This window comes from Rissa tridactyla, chromosome Z, assembly GCF_028500815.1.
Source record: "Rissa tridactyla isolate bRisTri1 chromosome Z, bRisTri1.patW.cur.20221130, whole genome shotgun sequence".
Lineage (NCBI taxonomy): Eukaryota > Metazoa > Chordata > Aves > Charadriiformes > Laridae > Rissa > Rissa tridactyla.
Window position 1 is genome coordinate 69,740,594 of NC_071497.1, and position 18,343 is coordinate 69,758,936.

The following is an 18,343-nucleotide window of genomic DNA, read 5'->3' on the forward strand; positions in this document are numbered from 1 at the left end:
ATAATAGAATTAGATCAGAATGGCCAGAATTTTTATCTTTATCTAGTGGGTCAATGATACCCTAAAAGCCAAAATCAAAATCATTCCTCATTTGGACCAATTCATAAATTGTTGCACTACACCAAAGCATCTGCTGCTCAGGCCATGGAAATCCCATTTACAAAGGAACAAGTAAAAAATTTTCATAATAAGTCTCATATACACATGCCACCAAATCTTTCAATCCTCTAAGTAAAAGTTTGATTGAAGTAAATAGACTTGGGGCTTACAAACGTAAAAAATATCTGTGGAAAGAAAGTAAATGTATATGGTAGCTTATTGATGAAAAAGCCCATTTCAAACCAAATTGTGGACATTTTTCAAGTAGATTAATCTAGGAGATCAGTAACATTCCTTAAAGTAACTAAGACCGCAGTAAGATTTACTAATAATAACAACACAGGAAAAGAAGAATCTGGGAAGGAAAGACCATCAATCCAACATGAACCCTATTTAAAGGCATTGTCAGAACTACAGGTAGGGAGTATTTTAAACTTACAGTGCCAATTTTGCTTAGACGAAAGGAAATTATGAGACGAAATTGTGTATATAAAACTCCTTAGCTTTTAACAGCATCCTTCTTGGCATACTCTTTCAGGCACACATTCTTGTTCTCATGTATAAGTTAATAGTTTGTACACATGCTTTTCATATTGCAGGACTGCAATTTCCACACTTTTATTATTCGTGGTGACACATTTTTGCATTTTAACTGAAATATCCTCAGTATTGTATTTTAATGCTAATATTTGATGCTTTTCTAAAGGCTAGCTGTGTGAGCAAAGGAGTGAGTGACAGAGAACTGCAATTGATCAGAAATTCAGGTCACATTAGCATAGTTACACAGCACATGAAGTCATTGAATGTAACAAATGGCAAAATGATCATGTCCCCAACAAGCCCTCTCTTTTTTATACAACTTTTTGGTAGTGAAAGAAACTACTGGAGACTTAAAAAAAAAACAAAACAAAACAAAGATCTAGACAAAAAAGATATGCCAGCCTGTCAGAGAGAGAGAGAAGTGCCACAGCTCAGGTTTAGCAAGTTGTTTAGCAGCCACTCAAAGACCGTTTTAACCAGGGCATAAAATGGACCAAATGCTACTGGTACTGTCAAGAGATGTGGCCGAAAAAAAGATGCAAAGGTCCAAAACATACAGTATCTGATGGAATCTGAAGACAGGTTAATACTAAAAAATAAGGCAGTAAGGGAGACCTCGACATTTCCTCCACAAACAATAGTCATAAACCAAGATGGTTTTTAAGCTGAAATCCCATGTTACAAGTAGGAACAGCTCAGCAGCCATAGAACAGACTTGAGCTTTTTTATATTTATGTTCTATTGATTAGCATGGCAAGCATGAAATCTAAGTTTGCAGAAGATAATAAAGAGCCAAATAGTGGAATAATACAATTTCACACAGATAGAATATTGCATGAAGAGCAACACACCAGCTATGTGGTAACACGTACAGAGTAGGCGTGACTGGCCCCTAGAAATTCCCCATGGGCAAGAATTTAAAAGCCTCTAGCAAAACATGTCATTGCCAAAAAGACAGCAACTCAGATCTACCAAAAGCTACAACAGTAGGGTAGTTAAAAACCCTATTTGTAACAATCTGCATTTGTCAAAATAATGTTATAATATCCTGATCCTTAGTTCTGAGTAAATAGAACTGTTTTAATTTACATTCCTATATAGTTGCAAATATATTTACATTTAAATATATACTTACATACTTACATTAATATATACATTTAAATTAGCTTGGGCTCTGACTCCTCTTATACTCAAACTTCTTCATATTGAATTAAGCTTGGTAGATGACTGTGAGCAGAAATACCCCCAAACCTCAAGCTATTTGTCAAGGAGGGATGGAGGGAACAAGATTTTCTTCTTAAAACATAGGCAAAACTGTTCAACAGCTCACACAGGAAGAATAATCTCCTGAGAGTTGAAAACCAGGAAGGGAAGTATCAGCCACCTATTCCCTTTCTGGACTGTTTTACCTGTACAGGCTCCACCAGAATATGTAAATAAAATACAAGATAGGCTTCAAGGAACTGTCAGCTAACTAACTGAGCCATTCTTCATTCTGCCCCAGAACGTCACTGACTACTGTCACAAGAAAGTCACTAGTGCTGTAAGTAAGCCTGCTACATGTAAGTAGAGTGGGACATTGCCCCAAGCATGCTATTAGACTGGGCTATACAGCTACAGGACAGCAGGTTGCCGAAAACTAACATTATTTTTTTTTCTCATTTCTCCCAAACAATGGAAAGCTTTCTCTTTAAAGGTCACAAATTAGAATTGCTTTGCTGATGATAAGCTCTGGCTTTTGTTGAGCAAACCTTAAGCCAGGAGTTCCTGTATTTTTTTCCAGACTTGATCTCTGGAGACTTACGCTGCTCTCGCTTCTGCAGCAGTCACTGTTCCTGCTGCTAGTGTTATTCCCACTGCTTCAGCATTTTCCAAAATGCCAGTTTTCTTGAACTGGCTGAAATCCAATAGCTGACGCCTTGAACAGGGGCTCGCTACATTCAGTGCTGCAACTAAAACGGTCTTATGTCCCGTTCAGAGGCTTCAATTTCTGTGTGTTGAATTACACTTCTCTCTCTCGAATGTGAATGGAAAATGTTTGCCACATTTAAGAAAATCATCCTGAGGGAGCTATTATGTGGCCTAATAAAAAATGCCAATTTAAAATCTATGGGTTTTGGTGGTTTTTTTGTTTTGTTTTTGTTTCTTTTCTTTTCACGTGCTGTTCCTTTTTCACCTGTTTTGACACTAGGCTTTTGCAAGGCAATGAGCCCTGAAGTAAGACTTTGTTATATTCCTTAAGAATTCTCTTTAATAACTAAAGAGCTTGCACTGTGATGAGAGCTGGGGAATACTAAAGTTGTGGCCCTTGGTTACTATTTGCTTCATTCATTTAATGCAGCTCTATTTAAGCAGCCTCCCTGTATTTCAGGTGGACAAATCCCTCTTGGAGAGGGCCCAGGCTGTGTGACTTGTGAAAACAATATTTGCTGCAATCTGCATTGCACAGTAATTCACAAAAAAGTACTTGGTCAAGCATGCAAACATAGTTTAATGAATACAGCACATACTTTCTCCAATGGCCATATTTTCTTAGAAGATTTTCTGCTCTTCCTCCTTTCAAAAAGGCAATAGAATCATAGAATCATAGAATTGCTGAGGTTGGAAGGGACCTTTAAGAACATTGAGTCCAACCTTTAACCTACCCTGACAAAAGGCACTTCTAAACCATGTCCCTAAGTACCACATCTACCCTTTTTTTAAACACCTCCAGGGATGGTGAATCCACCACCTCCCTGGGCAGCCTATTCCAATGTTTAATAACCCTTTCAGTGAAAAAATGTTTCCTAATATCCAATCTAAACCTCCCCTGACGTAACTTGAACCCGTTCCCTCTCGTCCTGTCACTTGTCACCAGGGAGAAGAGGTCAGCCCCCATCTCTCTACAACCTCCTTTCAGGTAGTTGTAGAGGGTGATAAGGTCTCCCCTCAGCCTCCTCTTCTCCAGGCTAAACAACCCCAGCTCCCTCAGTCGTTCTTCATAAGGTTTGTCCTCCAGACCCCTCACCAGCTTTGTAGCCCTTCTCTGGACACGCTCCAACACCTCAATGTCCCTCTTGTAGTGAGGGGCCCAACACTGAACGCAGTACTCGAGGTGGGGCCTCACCAGTGCCGAGTACAGGGTGATGATCACTTCCCTAGTCCGGCTCACCGCACTGTTCCTGATACAGGCTAGGATGTGGACTTGAAAGCAGCTCTGGTCCATTGCAATAATTTTGTATTGCTGTCAATTAATGTTTGGATTGTTAACCTCCAAGGTCCCACACTGAAGTGTTCAACAGGTGAATACAATATGCCGTAAACTTTCTCAATGGAAAACTGATTATTGATGCATATTGAAAGAGCTCTGAATGCAGCGGCTTGGAAATGGAGTAGCAATCAAGCCAAAGCTGGTGGTATAAATCCTGTCCCTCCTGCTATCTGTGGGTACTGGTTTTAGTGAAGTCTGAGATTTCACCATGGATTCAGCTCCTGTTTTGCGAGTCTGGAAGTTAACTGTTTCCTCCAACTTTAAGGTCCCCAAAATACAGAATATCTCTGCCAGTTTAGAATTCAAGCTCCAGCCTATACACTCCAATCAAAGGCAAATTATCAGTCATTTAGAGTAGCAATGATGTATTTTTTCCTCTCTCGCATAGTTGTATTTGTATAAAATATTTAACAGCATTCAAAATAATAGTACCACCTTGACTTTTCCAATCCAAAATCCACAATAAAAAAATAATAAATTTAACAAAGCAAGAGCTAAAATTTTCAAAAGATACAAGTTAATATCCACCCATATAATTAAAATGAGCTCATACGCAGTGAAAAAAAATAGTACACTCACTGAATTAATAACCAGTCCCACAAATGTCTGTATATTTTATGAGCTGCAGATGTGCATTTATACTTTAAACATACCCACATTAAAGTACTACATGGTTTGTCATATATTTGCTGTGTTTTCATGACAAAAACAGGTCTACACAAAAACGGAGGACTACTTTAAAAGCAATTATAAAATGCATCTTGATACATCCTTATGCATTTTATATGACATTGTACATACAAAATACTGCTTTAATTCCAGTATCTCTATTTTGAACCAGATGTGTAACCCATTCAGATAAACATAGCATGGAAAGCTGGTTTTATTGTTCATCTAAGTGTTTTTAAAATTATCACTGCAGGAAAATTGTACTAATTTTTTTTTTAAAAGCATGGCATAACCTTTAGATGTCATTGAGATTAGCAAAAGTCAAGAATCTCCTTCAGACGCAGTTTCATTCTTAGATGACTGTTTTAACTTTGAACAGTGCTCTCAAAATAGTGCCCAAATGCACAGTACTTGTTGAACAAATTCTGATTTATTGAAAGTAAACGTTTACATTGGCTACAATGTTATAACTGTTACAAAGCTGGATAAAAGAGGCTTAAATAGCAATAGAAAGCAAGTGCAGTAAAAAGTGAATAGAGAAAATATTTGGCCTTAGTGATCTTCTGGCAGTATTTACATTATGTACATTTTGTTAAATATTTGTAGTAACTCTAAGGCACCATAGGCTAAATAGCAGGCTGCAGTACTATTTTGTGCACAGAATTTAATAAATTTATTTGGAGAAAAAAAGGCTGTAGAGTTAAAAGAAACATAGGCATATTTTATGTTTACATAAAGGAGTGGCTGCTTCTTAAAATTCAAAGATACAATACATACTGGGTAAACTAAAAAATTATTTTTAGAACATTAAATTATATTGAACGTCTGTATATAACGACTATTTTTACTGACTTGCTGGTAAATGTTTAATGTAATCTATTCTTCAACAGGTTTTTCACACACTAGATATGTTCATCTAAAAACTACTTGACAGAAGTCTTACAACTAGTATGTATACAAATCCCCAATGCAACGTGAAATGGGTAGTAATTTACATCGTAGCCGTTCTGCGGCGGACTGAAACTCGGCAGGAGCCACGCCATCAAAATACTGGGGAACAGCAGCTGCAGGCACTGGGTTCCCCCCGCTCCTGCTGGTGGCCGCTGCTGCAGCCGGTGAGCCCAGCTGTGGGACCGCCACCCCGGGAGAGACAGAGGGGGTCAGCGCTTCCAGACCCGGCCGTCCCAAACCCCCGTCTGGAGTCAAACTGCTGGAGACATCCTCGCGCGTTTTATATGACACCGCGCCCGCAGAACGCCGCTCTGCTTTGAGTAAATCTTCCCATTTTTATTTATCCCCTTCTGAAGCACAAGTGTCCATGCACTCCTGAGTGCTTTAAGCAATAAATTTGATTATTATCATAGGCCTGACTGACTGGGCTCAAGATCCTTTCAGAACCACTTTCAGTGCTACACGTATCTTAATCGCTCTCCAAACAACAGAACCAGCTCTGTTTAGTCAACAGGCTCGTTTTTCACCTTGAGGTAGCGTTTGTAACGAAGAAATTGCGCAGGACACCAGATTAACGCCTCAGTTTTGCGAATACAGCGTGGCAAGACCCTACGTGCCCCCAGAGAAAAGTGGATGCCTGGCCATAGTGTGGGGGCTGCCGTGATGCTGCCGGCGCCATGGCCACAGCGCCGGCAGATGGCAGAGGAACCATGCATGGCAAGGCTGGGCCCAGCTGTCCGTCTCTCCCCCTCAGCCTCGCCACCAGGGCTGCCATCCGGCCATAGAATCGTAGAACAGTTTGGGCTGGAAGCGCTTGAAGATCATTGAGATCCAACCCCCCTGCCCTGGGCAGGGACACCTCCCACTAGACCAGGCTGCTCAAAGCCCCATCCAGCCTGGCCTTGAACACCTCCAGGGATGGGGCATCCACAACTTCTCTGGGCAACTCGTTCCAGTGTCTCACCACCCTCACAGTAAAGAATTTCTTCTTAGTATCTAATCTAAGTTTCACACAGCCACGGTGCAGATGAGTCCTGCCAGCTCCTGCCCAGGCCTACAGGCCATGCAATGTGTGGGTGTCTACACGCTGACCCCATGGCCACAGGCCTTCACCTCAGTGGCTTCTGAAAAACTTACCACGAGAGCGAGGAGCGACTAGCACAAAAACCACCCACATCTGTTTGAGGGCTGACACCCAGCACCTCCCATGGGTGCTCAGCACAAGGCGGGATCGGGCCCCAAACCTATCTGCTGTGAAAATGCTAAGATTACAGCGTGCTTTTGCTCCCGTAGCATCACCTCCTGCTTGGTCGTGGCTCATAGTTTCTGTTATCTGACTTACGTTTTCTAGAGCCAAGAAGAAATCCATATAAATTAATACAGTGCTTAAGTAACTAGATACTGTTTTTATATTTGTTTAGTTTTTTTTTTTTTAGGTGTGTCTTTTTAAATCATGAATCTTTTCATTCCATTGTCCCTTTTCGTTTTTTTTTTTTTTTTTTTTCGCACTTTGTACTCATCTGTGTTGGAAGTATGCTAATTGCTTCCACAGTAGTAAGTGGTTTACAAGCAAAGTGTAATTGATCTAAGCACAAAGTCTTCATTTGGAGTGATCTTATATTTGTATTAACAAAAGCATAATCTTAGCATTATTCATCAGATGCATTTTTAGTACCAACAGCTATAATATTAAAATTATACATCATCAATAACAGTTTTTCAAGGGCTGCAGAGGAAAAATATAAGCATAAACAGTCCCGGTGTCATTGGCTAGTTCCTGTAAAAGATTAAGCAGAACATTACACAAACTGGCCATTTTATGGTAAGTAATATGCAACCAAAGACTCAGGTTATCAAAACAGTGTAGCACTGCTGAAGAAAACAGACAAAAGATAACTCAAATTGCTTAACCCCTTGAATGCTAAATATCTGCCTGAATCTCAGTAAAGGTTTAAAAACCTCTTTTTGGATTTCTTTCTCAATGTTTAAAATATTCAGAAGTATAAATATGTCAATTCATAATTAGGGTGCAACATTAAGCTATTAACATAATTTTCCCATCAAGGTTTCCCCATTTGAGGGCTTGTAATTTGTTGTGGGATGTAGGAACAAGTTAAAAATTCTTTCCCAAGAATTCCTTCGGTTGCTCTGTGCTGGACATGGTCACAGCTAGATAGGTATGGCTTCATAGACATTTCTACCAAGAGAGATAGAAGAGCTACGGGGGTCTATTTTCTTTGATTATAAGCTATCTGTGAAGACCTACAGCTTTATAGAGGGAGATACAAAGATTGCTCTATCACCAATACATGCGCATGATAACAGACAAAAGGAAATGCAAGGGCTTTGGGGATAACACAAGGTCCTTGCTTAGATGGGCCTGGCTTTTTATTTTTCATTCCCTGGAATCCTTGTGAATGCAAGTATTTGGAAGAATTTGGCAATATGCAACTTCTGCCCCTGGATAAAACCTTTAAAGAAAATCTCATCCTTGAGTTTTTTTCATTCCAGTTCTTGGTGATAAAGTCTTTGTTTCAGCTGTGAAGTTTGCTATAGACAGGCTATTTACTGTTGAGTAACAGATCCCCAAAGACCTCCTTCTTTACCCTCACCTTTTAAAAATTATGAGAACTAGTACTTTGTTAAACAATGCTCACCTGCAGATAATTTAACACCTTAGAAGAAGCTTCTCGTTAATATATTGGCTAAAGAAAAAAGTGACTGAGTTACTGTGCAGCAAGTGAACTGTGGTTTAATTCAACTGATGTTTGTTTGTCACTGGGCTTGTGTCCTTGCACTGTCCCCTAGAACGTGACACCTTCCCAAGTGTCCCTGGGCATGAAGCTGCCCCATACCTCTGTGAGCTGTGTTTCCCCATGCTGCAGCTTCATTCTCACAGTTCCTTTTCCTGCCATGCAGTGTGTGGGACCTGAGCTGCTCATGCCACTTGTTAGTAATTCTGTGGCTCCTCATTTTTTATTTTTTGTTTTGTTCTTTCCTACGAGCAAACCCCTTGTCCCTTCAGAACTACCTTTCTCCCTGAGAGGTTTTGCCCTCTCCCACCGCTATGTAACACCTGTGCTTGTCACACTCTGCCTTTTACTCTTAGCTACCCTCCTTCTCCCCAGTACGTAAGCCCATCACCTCACCGCTCCCTGAAGTGGGCACCTTACAACAGCAAGGCCCCCATATACCTCAGAGCCCTGCTTTCCTCCACACTGTCCCTTCCTGCTGCTCATCCATCTAAAACAAATCTCTGAGCAGCCTTAAAATTTGGTACAGATGTATTTTCCCTCCCCCTTCCGGTGGTTATACTTACGATGGCACTGGGCATGGCCAGTATCATGACCCCACTGTGCAACCCAAGGCTGACTCGCTGCCATAGCTACATTTCAGGTTTCTTCCTCCAAGGGGTTCACTTGTGACCCTGCTGCAGCTTGAAGGGACAGGGAAGATGACTGCTTACTTGGCTTCTCCAGTTGACTCATGGTCATCTTTCTTTTCTCCTAGTTTTTTGAGGAGGCCTCCCAGAGTGGTGGACTATCAGCCCAGCAAGTAAATGTAGGATATCTTTGTGGATTTGCTTCCCAGTTTCTTTTTGTTATGCAAAACATAGTGATTGAGACACATATGGCAGGACAAATTACAGAGAGATGGTCATTCCAGGGTTTCAGCTCCACTTCTGAATTATGCTGATTTTGTGCAGCTGCACAACGTAAGGCAGTCCTTACGCAGATAGACAAATTTCAGGAATCCTCTTTGTTTCAAGAAGTTAACCTGCGTCCCAACACAAAAGATAACAATTAGAGTAGTGATTCTCAAATTAGGGGCCCACCAAATGGAGATGAAATTCAACAGAATCTCAACAGCAAAATGTGGATTTGCAAACAGGATTGACTTTACAAGTCTAGATATGAACCCGGAAAAACTGAAGGCCCCAGCAGATAAGTCTGCAATGCTAAAATACACCTCCAAGTATGCACTCCTAGGCCCAGTAACACTATTTTACTTGTAGGGCGCTTCAATTGCAGCAAGTAATAACGGAATGTAGCTTGAACTAGAAAGAAGGAATCGCCCATTACAGCATTTCTAATGCAGTTCTGTTTAAAAGAAGCAAACCCACCCATGCTCTGTTATGCTGTCACTTGGTGCTTCAGTATGTTTATTATGAAAATAACATAATAGTGGATTCGGTCTATTTTTGCTTTCTGAGGTGGCTTGTAATAGTTGCACAAATAGGTAAGTTGAACTGCTCTCCGTACTCAAGGGTGTCACTGATGCTCCAGGATAGCCACTGTGAGGCACCAAGGGCACTCACTAGGGCGCAGGATATGCTTTATGCCTTGGAGATTGGGCCCCTTCCAACCTCTGTTGCCATCATGCTCACTTGGAAAAAACAGTTCTTAATTTAAAGGACAGAGAGATCTGAATTGGTTTGTTTTCCCTCAGGAATAAATTAATAAAAATATTTCACAAAGAGAAAATCAGTAAAATTTTGCATTTGTTTGTATTTTCTGATGTACCAACAATCAACTCAATCATGTAAAAGTCTTAATTCAGCACATACTTTTATGTGGCTAGATTTAACCACAGAGCAGTTTCACTGAAGTTAAGATGAAAACATTAAAGAACCTTGTTGATCTAAAGAAAATGTAAAATCTAGTATACAAAACCCAAGTTTGACAAAAGGAAGTTAACAGCTTCAGGATTTCCAGATGCTTGCTAGGCTCGTATAATTAAAAAATGCAACTGAGCTGCTTAATGGATAAGACAGTGTTTCCAGAGAAGATAAAGAAAACTAAATATACACGATCACATTCACTACTTTTTGCTTTGTTTCACTCATTAAATAGAAAATGTCTTGTTGTTTTAACCTTTGACTCTAAATCCTAGCTGCATTTGTGTAAAATAAAATGAATCAAAGATAGCTGCAAGTAACCAATCTCTTTAACTTGACATGTTCCAGACAACCTGTTTTTGTGTTTAAATATGAGAATATTTTACTTATTGCAAAGTATCCTGCATAATACAGGTGCTCCGCTATAAAATCTTCTCGCCTATAATTCAGTCATTCTAAATTTAAAATACCAGTATACAGTACTAAAACCTCCAATTGAAGTTTAATATAAAAATATCAGCACAAAACTCCTTTTTAAAGTCTGTTTATTGTGAGCAACCCAAATGCCTGTTTAATTATTATTAGTTGTAGTATATTAATAGACTTTGCACCCCTACAGTTGCTAATTCATACCATCTCAGGTATTTTGATGAGATAAGAAATACTAAGTAAGAAAACAGTAAGTATTCAAAGGGTTAATTTGCTTAGAATAATAATAATAAATTAGTTTTTCGCATCTTCTTCAGTTCAAAATCCAGCTTTGAGACTGAGGAAGGCTTCCAAATCACATCAATTAAATAAGAGTGGTCCTTTTAACCAGTAGCAGTTTGATTGCCAATGACTCGAAGAATCTCTTTATGAATGCTTGGTTCCTGTGTATTTATACTTGTATCACCCACTTGACCATCTTCATAACTAAAAGAAAAGGTACAGAAAATAAAATCAAATTAGTGTATTATTAATCTAACTAAAAACATCCAAAACTCCATTTCATTCAATAATCGAGAGCGCTCATTCCATATGTTAACATGTTTCTATTAAAATGCTCTCCTGCACTTCACCATGACATGCAGATCCTAAATTCTAGAGAGCAAAGTGTGGTAAAGCTGCCATTGTCATTGAAACTCCGAGGCTGAATAAGCTGCTAGGACCCCAAGGGGACAAGCCATAGGTGAGAGGGGAAATGCTCACATCATAGACAGGAAGCCTTCAATGAATTCCCCATCTTAAAACATACGGCCAAATAGATATGATATTTTATGATACATGGATAGACTTACTGTAACATGAGGTAACGCTATACAGTGGGAAAAATCAGTAACTCTCCATTAATTTATCCTGTAACAAAACATCTACTAAACCTTTGTCACTTGCTTACCCATACATTTCCTAACAAAAGTAAGTACAGAGAAAGATAAAAAAATGAAGTAGCACTGAAAGGAATTAGGAAGAAACGTCTATTATCTACTTCAGTTTCAACTGTTGGAGCGAACATGGGGAAAAAGGTCTAGGATGAAAAGAAGTTGAATGTCAAGAGAAGCTTTGTACTCACACAAAGAAAAATCTTGTACACACATGATCCGTATTGGGAACTACCCATATCTCTCCATGTTTGTGCAGATCGGATGAGGTTATCACTATGAGGGAAAGTGTAAGTTTCATAGTGATGAAATCATGCCTGGAAAATAACGCTTTAAAATATTTGCTTTTTTATACACTTCAAACAGTCTTCTGTGAATGTGTTGTTTTCCACTGCATGTCTGTGGTGTGGCGCTGACTGAGTTCGCTTCTAGTACAAACAGGGAGATGAACTTCATTCTTGTTTCCAAAATATGTTACGTTTTCCAGAAAACACAGATACTTGTCTTATGGGAGCCAGTTGTTAGTTGCAATGAAAAATGAAAAGTATATTTATCAAAAACTGGTTTTAAATGGCCACAGGGCTGCTAAGGAGGATGTTTAGAAAACAGTAACGTAGGATGCGTGGGAATGGTTCAAAGCTGCATGAGGGGAGGTTCAGAGTGGACATTAGGGAGCATTTCTTTACCAAGAGGGTGGTCAAACACTGCAACAGGCTTCCTAGAGAGGCGGTCAATGCCGCAAGCCTGTCAGTGTTTAAGAGGCATTTGGATAATGCCCTTAATAACATGCTTTAACCTTTGGTCAGCCCTGAATTCGTCAGGCAGTTGGACTAGATGATTGTTGTAGGTGTCTTCCAACTGAAATAGTCTATTCTATTCTATTCTATTCTATTCTATTCTATTCTATTCTATTCTATTCAATTCATAGAATCATAGAATGTTTCAGATTAGAAGGGACCTTAAAGATCACCTAGTTCTGTTCTGTTCTATTCTATTACTACCATGAGTAAATGCATATTCAATTTTCATACCATTTCTTCCATGAATTGTAATTTTTAACAAATATTTATATCCTGTAATTAATTTTATCTAAAATCTATATTAACCATCTCCCCATAACACTTCTTTCCACAGAAAAATGAAGTGAATATGAAGTAAAATATACTAAATATTTTAAATTCACCTTTATAAAATCAATAATCCATTAATAAGCGTGAAGAAAAAATTACATGGATTAAAAAGTCCCTGTGAAAGATGTGATTTATATTTAGGAACTTCAGGCATTAAAGGCCAAGTAAATTCTAGTAAACCCTAGATTCATTTCATATCTTTTTCTGAAAGTTTTAGAATGAAATTTGTGTATTTTTCTGTCCAGATCAAATTGCATTTTCATGTCGACTGGCATCTCTTCAATCACATTAAATATTTCACTTGAACAGTCTCAAGTATATATATATAAATATATATACAAAAGTAGCATACATAGCTTAAAGCTTCCATTTTGAACTAAATTCTACTGTCTGTCTTAATTGTTACTTTTAAAAATAAACAAATGCTCCAAATGAAGGGCAAACTGAGTTTCATATAATCTCTTTTTTTTTTGGCCAATGACACTAAATTTCTGGTACAATTCTCATTCAAATTTCATAATTCTTTGGTCTCAAACCTTTCTGATGTTTCATTAGTTATTAAAAGACTAGCTAAATCTTTCAAGAACGACTGTACTCATATGCACTGGATTTTAACTTCACAAGATTTCTGAAACAGTCAGAGAGAACACACTAGCTACCAGATGAAGAGTATACTTGCTTGAACAGTGAAAAATCATTTGGAAATTCAATAGGAAAGCTGTTTTTTTCTGACTTTTAGGTGTTTAATGCATTTGTAAAGAGCTTGCAAGAAATCAGTGTTTCAAATAAAGGCTATCTTCAAATAAAGATTATCTTGATGGCTCAGGAATACAGTCACATTTCAAAGACACATCACATGATCAATCAAGCATGTGTTACAGGTTTTGTTCGACGAGGGAAATGTTCTGAACTGAAATATAAAGGTCAGCTATTACACAAGTACTCGTATGCCTACCAGTAGTCTCTTTACCTAAAACCAACCAATACTGGAACTAAAGGTTTCACTGATTTGCATCCAGTAACACAGTATCTATGACTAAAACACTTTTTTCAAGGGCTTTCAGCTTACCTTCACATAAGGCTATGCATTTTAAGTTACGGCTTTGCAAAAATTGTGACTGTTGTCCTTTCTTCTGTGACTGAGATGTAAAAACATGAGAAAACGTAATTAGTGCAGTAAGACAAACTGAGCGAAGAAGTAACGAAGGAGAGCGCTGCTATTTTCAGTGCTTTATTAGTAAACAAAGATAGGGGCAGTCTTTCTAAAAAAAATCTATTTTATTTCTAAATTTAATAGAAATTCTAAAAACATTTATACTATTTGCTTGGATTATTGTAGGAGGGATTTAAACTCCTTTATCCAGAAAGAAAAGTTCCCAATTTTTACAGAATGAATAATATTATTAGAAATATCAGTGTTACCAATAAACAAATTGTAGCCAAAAAAAAAAAAAAGGTGAACGTGATCACCAATTCTTTGGACACTACCCTGATATTTTACTGGCCTTCCCATTTCTGACGGTTTCTGCTGTTATATACCAGTCTCTCTCTGAAGCCAGATTATTCTGCAGTTTCTACGTGTTAACTATGGAGACAGATGTAAGATTTCTTTCTCATAACTTAGCTGCACACATAAATGCTATGAGTTTGCTTTACATAAAGTATTGTAATGCTTTAACATGTAAAAACCATGAAAAAGAAAAACTGCTATATATGAAATGATATTCATTTTCCAGAAATAAGCACTCTCAATTCTTTTTGCATCATTATTCCGCAAGTCTAGAACTCAGAAAGCAAGGGCTTGCTAAAAGTCATAATGCAACCGGTCTTTCATTTTCATTCTCTTCCTAGATTATTCTGCTTGTAAAAAAAGGGCATGAGACCTGCAGTGTACTCCATAAATTGTTACGAAAAGCAGTTGTATTTGATGTTTTCGGTCTCTGAAGTTGTTGATTTCATTCAATAAAATAAAACCGTTAGCTTTCACAAAGGGAATACTACCTGCTTTTCAGCTATCAAGTTCCCAAACATAAAATCATAAATCTTATAGAGATGACTGATGTACTATACCTGTGATGTACTACTGCTCTTACTGCCTGAGGCTGGTTCATCTTTAGCTGACACCTTCTGCTGCTTCTTATTCATCCCTAAGAATATTAAAAATCATTTAAGATACCCTGGCATATAAATACCATAGTAAGCAAAGTTACATATGGAGAATGAAACAGGTAGCACAGTGGGAATCACAGTCCTTTGCATTGCACCCAAAAAGCTTGTTAACTTTGTCATAGAGTATCTCAATTTAAACCTGCAAATGACCAGTGCATCTGTATGTATGGCAAAGACCTCAGGAAAGTCAAGTTAGCATTAAGCAGGTCCAAAGACAAATAAACATAAGCTTAAATGCCACTGAATTCAGCTCAGGAACGCTCTTAGGTGGTTGCTTAACAGAGTTGCATGTCAGCATGTCTTGAGTCTAAGTGACTCTACTCAGGCTGAAGTAACACAGTCTGATTTACTGTGTGTGGGATAGTAAAATCATGAGAGAAAGAACTTTAGATATCAATCTTTAACACTTTATTTAGAATCATTAAAGGTCTAATTAATTTTTAGGAGTAGTTAATTTTTTTAAAGTTTTAAAGCCTACCTTGGTTTAATTAATTTACTACATGTAACAGTATTAAATTATTTGTCAGCCACACTGGGTTCAATTTCCATCTCAGAAATCTAAACACCATGTTTGTGCCTCAGGTCTCTCTCATATTCCTCATGTTGGTTTACGTAAAATTCCCGTATTGTATGCTACTGCAGGCTTCCTTGCCTTTCCACTATCTCGTATTTCTTGGCAGTTCACAAACACAGACTGAATTATGGGGAAGTTTAACTCTTTGAAGGAACAGCGAGTGTAGGACTCCATGGTTTTTACTGGCATCAAGTATTACATATTTCATAGGAACGTAGCCTCCATTCTAGAGGAGACTGTATGGAAGGGACCAAGAAAGTCAGAGAGATGAGAAAAAACACACTGGAGTTTACAAAGCAGTGTTGTCCAAAAAGAAGGGCATTTTGTTAGATAATGATACTGCAACCTGCACTTTTAGTCAGTCCTGAAAAGCTTCCATACTCGTGTAATCTCTGAAAAGCTAAAAGTGCATGTGGAGATTATTGATATTGAAATTAAATAAATAGTAGTAAAAAATGCCGAGCATTTAAGATGAATTGTGACATTAACTAAAAATACTGAAAATCAGAAAGCATAACAAAAACTCTCAGAATTATCTACATGCACACAAATACACATTCAACTATACCAGCACTTTTATATCTGAGGAAATGGTAAATACAGCATACCTAAAGGAAAAAGTAAAAAATCTCTTAAGTTTCTTAATGTACATGTAGGTATATCTTGTTTCTATTATGTTTCTATTTATGATTTAATTCTTATATGGAGAAATCTGCACAACTCACTTTTGGATTTGCTAGTGGGACAATTTAAGTTCCCTCCCCTTCTTACGCTAAAATAAACACGCTGTTCTGTACTTTCTGTGTAATCCTGACATGGTGATATTGGGAATACTCTTAAATATACAGAGTTGAACATGTCTATTGATGAATTTTTGTTTTGTCGGATCAGGTTGTAAAAGCCCATGGATCCATAGATAATGTTGGATGGACTTAGGCAGATATTGACAAAAAATCACAAACATAAGGTTGCATTTCCACTGCATAATCAAGACCTGCTCCATTACACACAGCATCCAGCATTAGCAACTATTTACTTCAAGCAGAGTTTCAAGATACTCAGCACACTGGAAAATAAGGACAGGTACTTAATAAGGGAATTTATATTTTCTCTTTTTTGAATAAATTAAATCTTGATCAACAAAGATAAAATTTAATACAGTGTTGTCAACAGTGAAGCTGGTAAGAAAAGCAGTAGACTAAGATACCCCCGTATGTTTCTCCAACTTTAGAGTGATTTATAAATATCACCTGAGTAACCAAATGATATGCTTGACAATGGACTAAGGTAGATTCCACTTCCAAACATTGCACCATGGAGCTGAAAAAGAGCGCAGTGATTGTTTAACATTAATTTGGTTATCTGGACACAATAATAATGATAGGCATAGGTCATAATGTAGATAAGCATCTGCCCTACTGCATGAATTTATTGCCTGGTAATAAGTAGTGTTCCAAGAAGTCTTTAAGTATATTCTGGAAACTATGTCCAAATGCCCAAACATAATTTTACATCAGATTTATATATAAAATAGCATCTTCAGTTTTTAAATCTAACATTACTATGGCGGATGCCTACAGAAGGTGCTTCTGTACATGGCCAAATACACCTCAGCCTTAGTAAGGCTGCGCAGCCTCAGCACGTGTCTCAAATCAACACCTTGGCAGGAAGCGCAGCCTGAGCCAACCTCCGTGAATCAACAGCAGAAACAGCTGCTTTCACCTTCTTTAAGGTAAGAAATGAAGAGATGGTGATCACACTGGTCATACGCTATAGAAAAATTTAGTGACTATCTCAGCCTGAGTACTGGAGGAATGGCTTACAATCTAGCTTTTGCCTGAGCCAATTCAGACACGCACATTACATCACTCAGAACTGAGCTTTAGCCACAAAGTCACCAGCTGTCTGAAAAGAACAGAGGAAAGGGAAGACTCTTCTTCACCAATATCACTGTTCCATGTCATGAAGCTTGGGCTAAACAACAGAAGTGAGCACTTTTTATTAGCCCTGCAGTCATTTTCTTGTCTGGAAAGGGGGAAGTATGGGTTTCACTTCTCCACCAGGGACCAACTGCTTTATGTGGAAAAGCCTTTAAAGAAATACATACCAAGTAGCTGCTGGAGCACAAATGAGAACCCAGAGTATATCCTACCCAGGTAGATGTTATGACCACTGGGCTTCAGAGTCATGCTCATCCTTATTTCTTTCCTGTGGCCCAGTGACATTTACATTGTCTCTGCAATGTGCCAGAGCTCTCATAGGAATGTGCAAACATGCTTTCACTCCTCCAGATCCCACAACGTTGTATACAATCCTTGGTGAGTACATATTTTTCCTGACTGGTACTAATTTAAATAGGATGAACTGGGCTCAGGATATGCCTTAGGTGTATAAGAGAATTAAAAATGACGACTTGTATAAAATAGGGCTTTACTGCTTCCTCCTACTTCCAGTATCTCAACCCTCAACAAAAAAGTAAGCATAAACAAAGGGGTTTACTTTGGTGAATTTTGGTATGTAAATCCTGCTTTCCTGGGGAATTATCTTCCAAAGATACTAATAAAACCACTCAAACCACTAAGAGGAACAGCAGAGATTTCCATTTCCTTTTTTTTTCAGTGTCTTCTGTACCCTGATCCTTAGTCAGCACCCTGGGATCCTCCTCCAAGGTACCATGGATTCAGCTCTGGGGAAGAGCTGTCAAAGCCATGATGCTTAAATACTCTGAGTTACAGCTCCCCAGTCGCTTTGGTACTGCCTACTTCGTTCTGCAATAGTGGTCTCCAGATCATTCAGTCTGAGAAAACGAACCAAGGTTTGGAATAGCTCCCTCCTGGCCAGTACACTCATCTTTCCATTCTCAAGGAAACCAGAAGAGAAGATAAGATGCTGCAAACCCAGTTCCTGTAAATCTAGTAGGCTTTTGGATCCTGTAATATGGAGATAGTTTATGTAGCACCAAATTTTAATCCCAAGACTGCT

The 18,343-nt window shown here is 38.3% G+C and overlaps 1 protein-coding gene across 2 annotated transcripts in view; it reads right to left on the bottom strand.

Moving 5' to 3' along the window:
- Positions 1-4,989: 4,989 nt before the first annotated feature.
- Positions 4,990-18,343, bottom strand: part of PARP8 (poly(ADP-ribose) polymerase family member 8) — a 123,770-nt gene continuing 110,416 nt past the window's right edge. Inside the window, exons 22-27 of one of the 2 annotated variants that reach the window (XR_008463834.1) lie at positions 16,612-16,681; positions 14,689-14,765; positions 13,688-13,757; positions 11,680-11,764; positions 9,633-11,042; positions 4,990-9,286 (exon numbers count right to left, since the gene is read on the bottom strand). Coding sequence is in view for 1 of the 2 variants with exons in the window: in XM_054185827.1 (XP_054041802.1) it covers positions 10,940-11,042; positions 11,680-11,764; positions 13,688-13,757; positions 14,689-14,765; positions 16,612-16,681 (405 nt within the window). In the remaining variant the exon portion in view is untranslated. Of the gene's footprint in view, positions 11,043-11,679; positions 11,765-13,687; positions 13,758-14,688; positions 14,766-16,611; positions 16,682-18,343 lie in introns of both variants that reach the window. The other variant, XM_054185827.1, reaches the window with a different exon arrangement.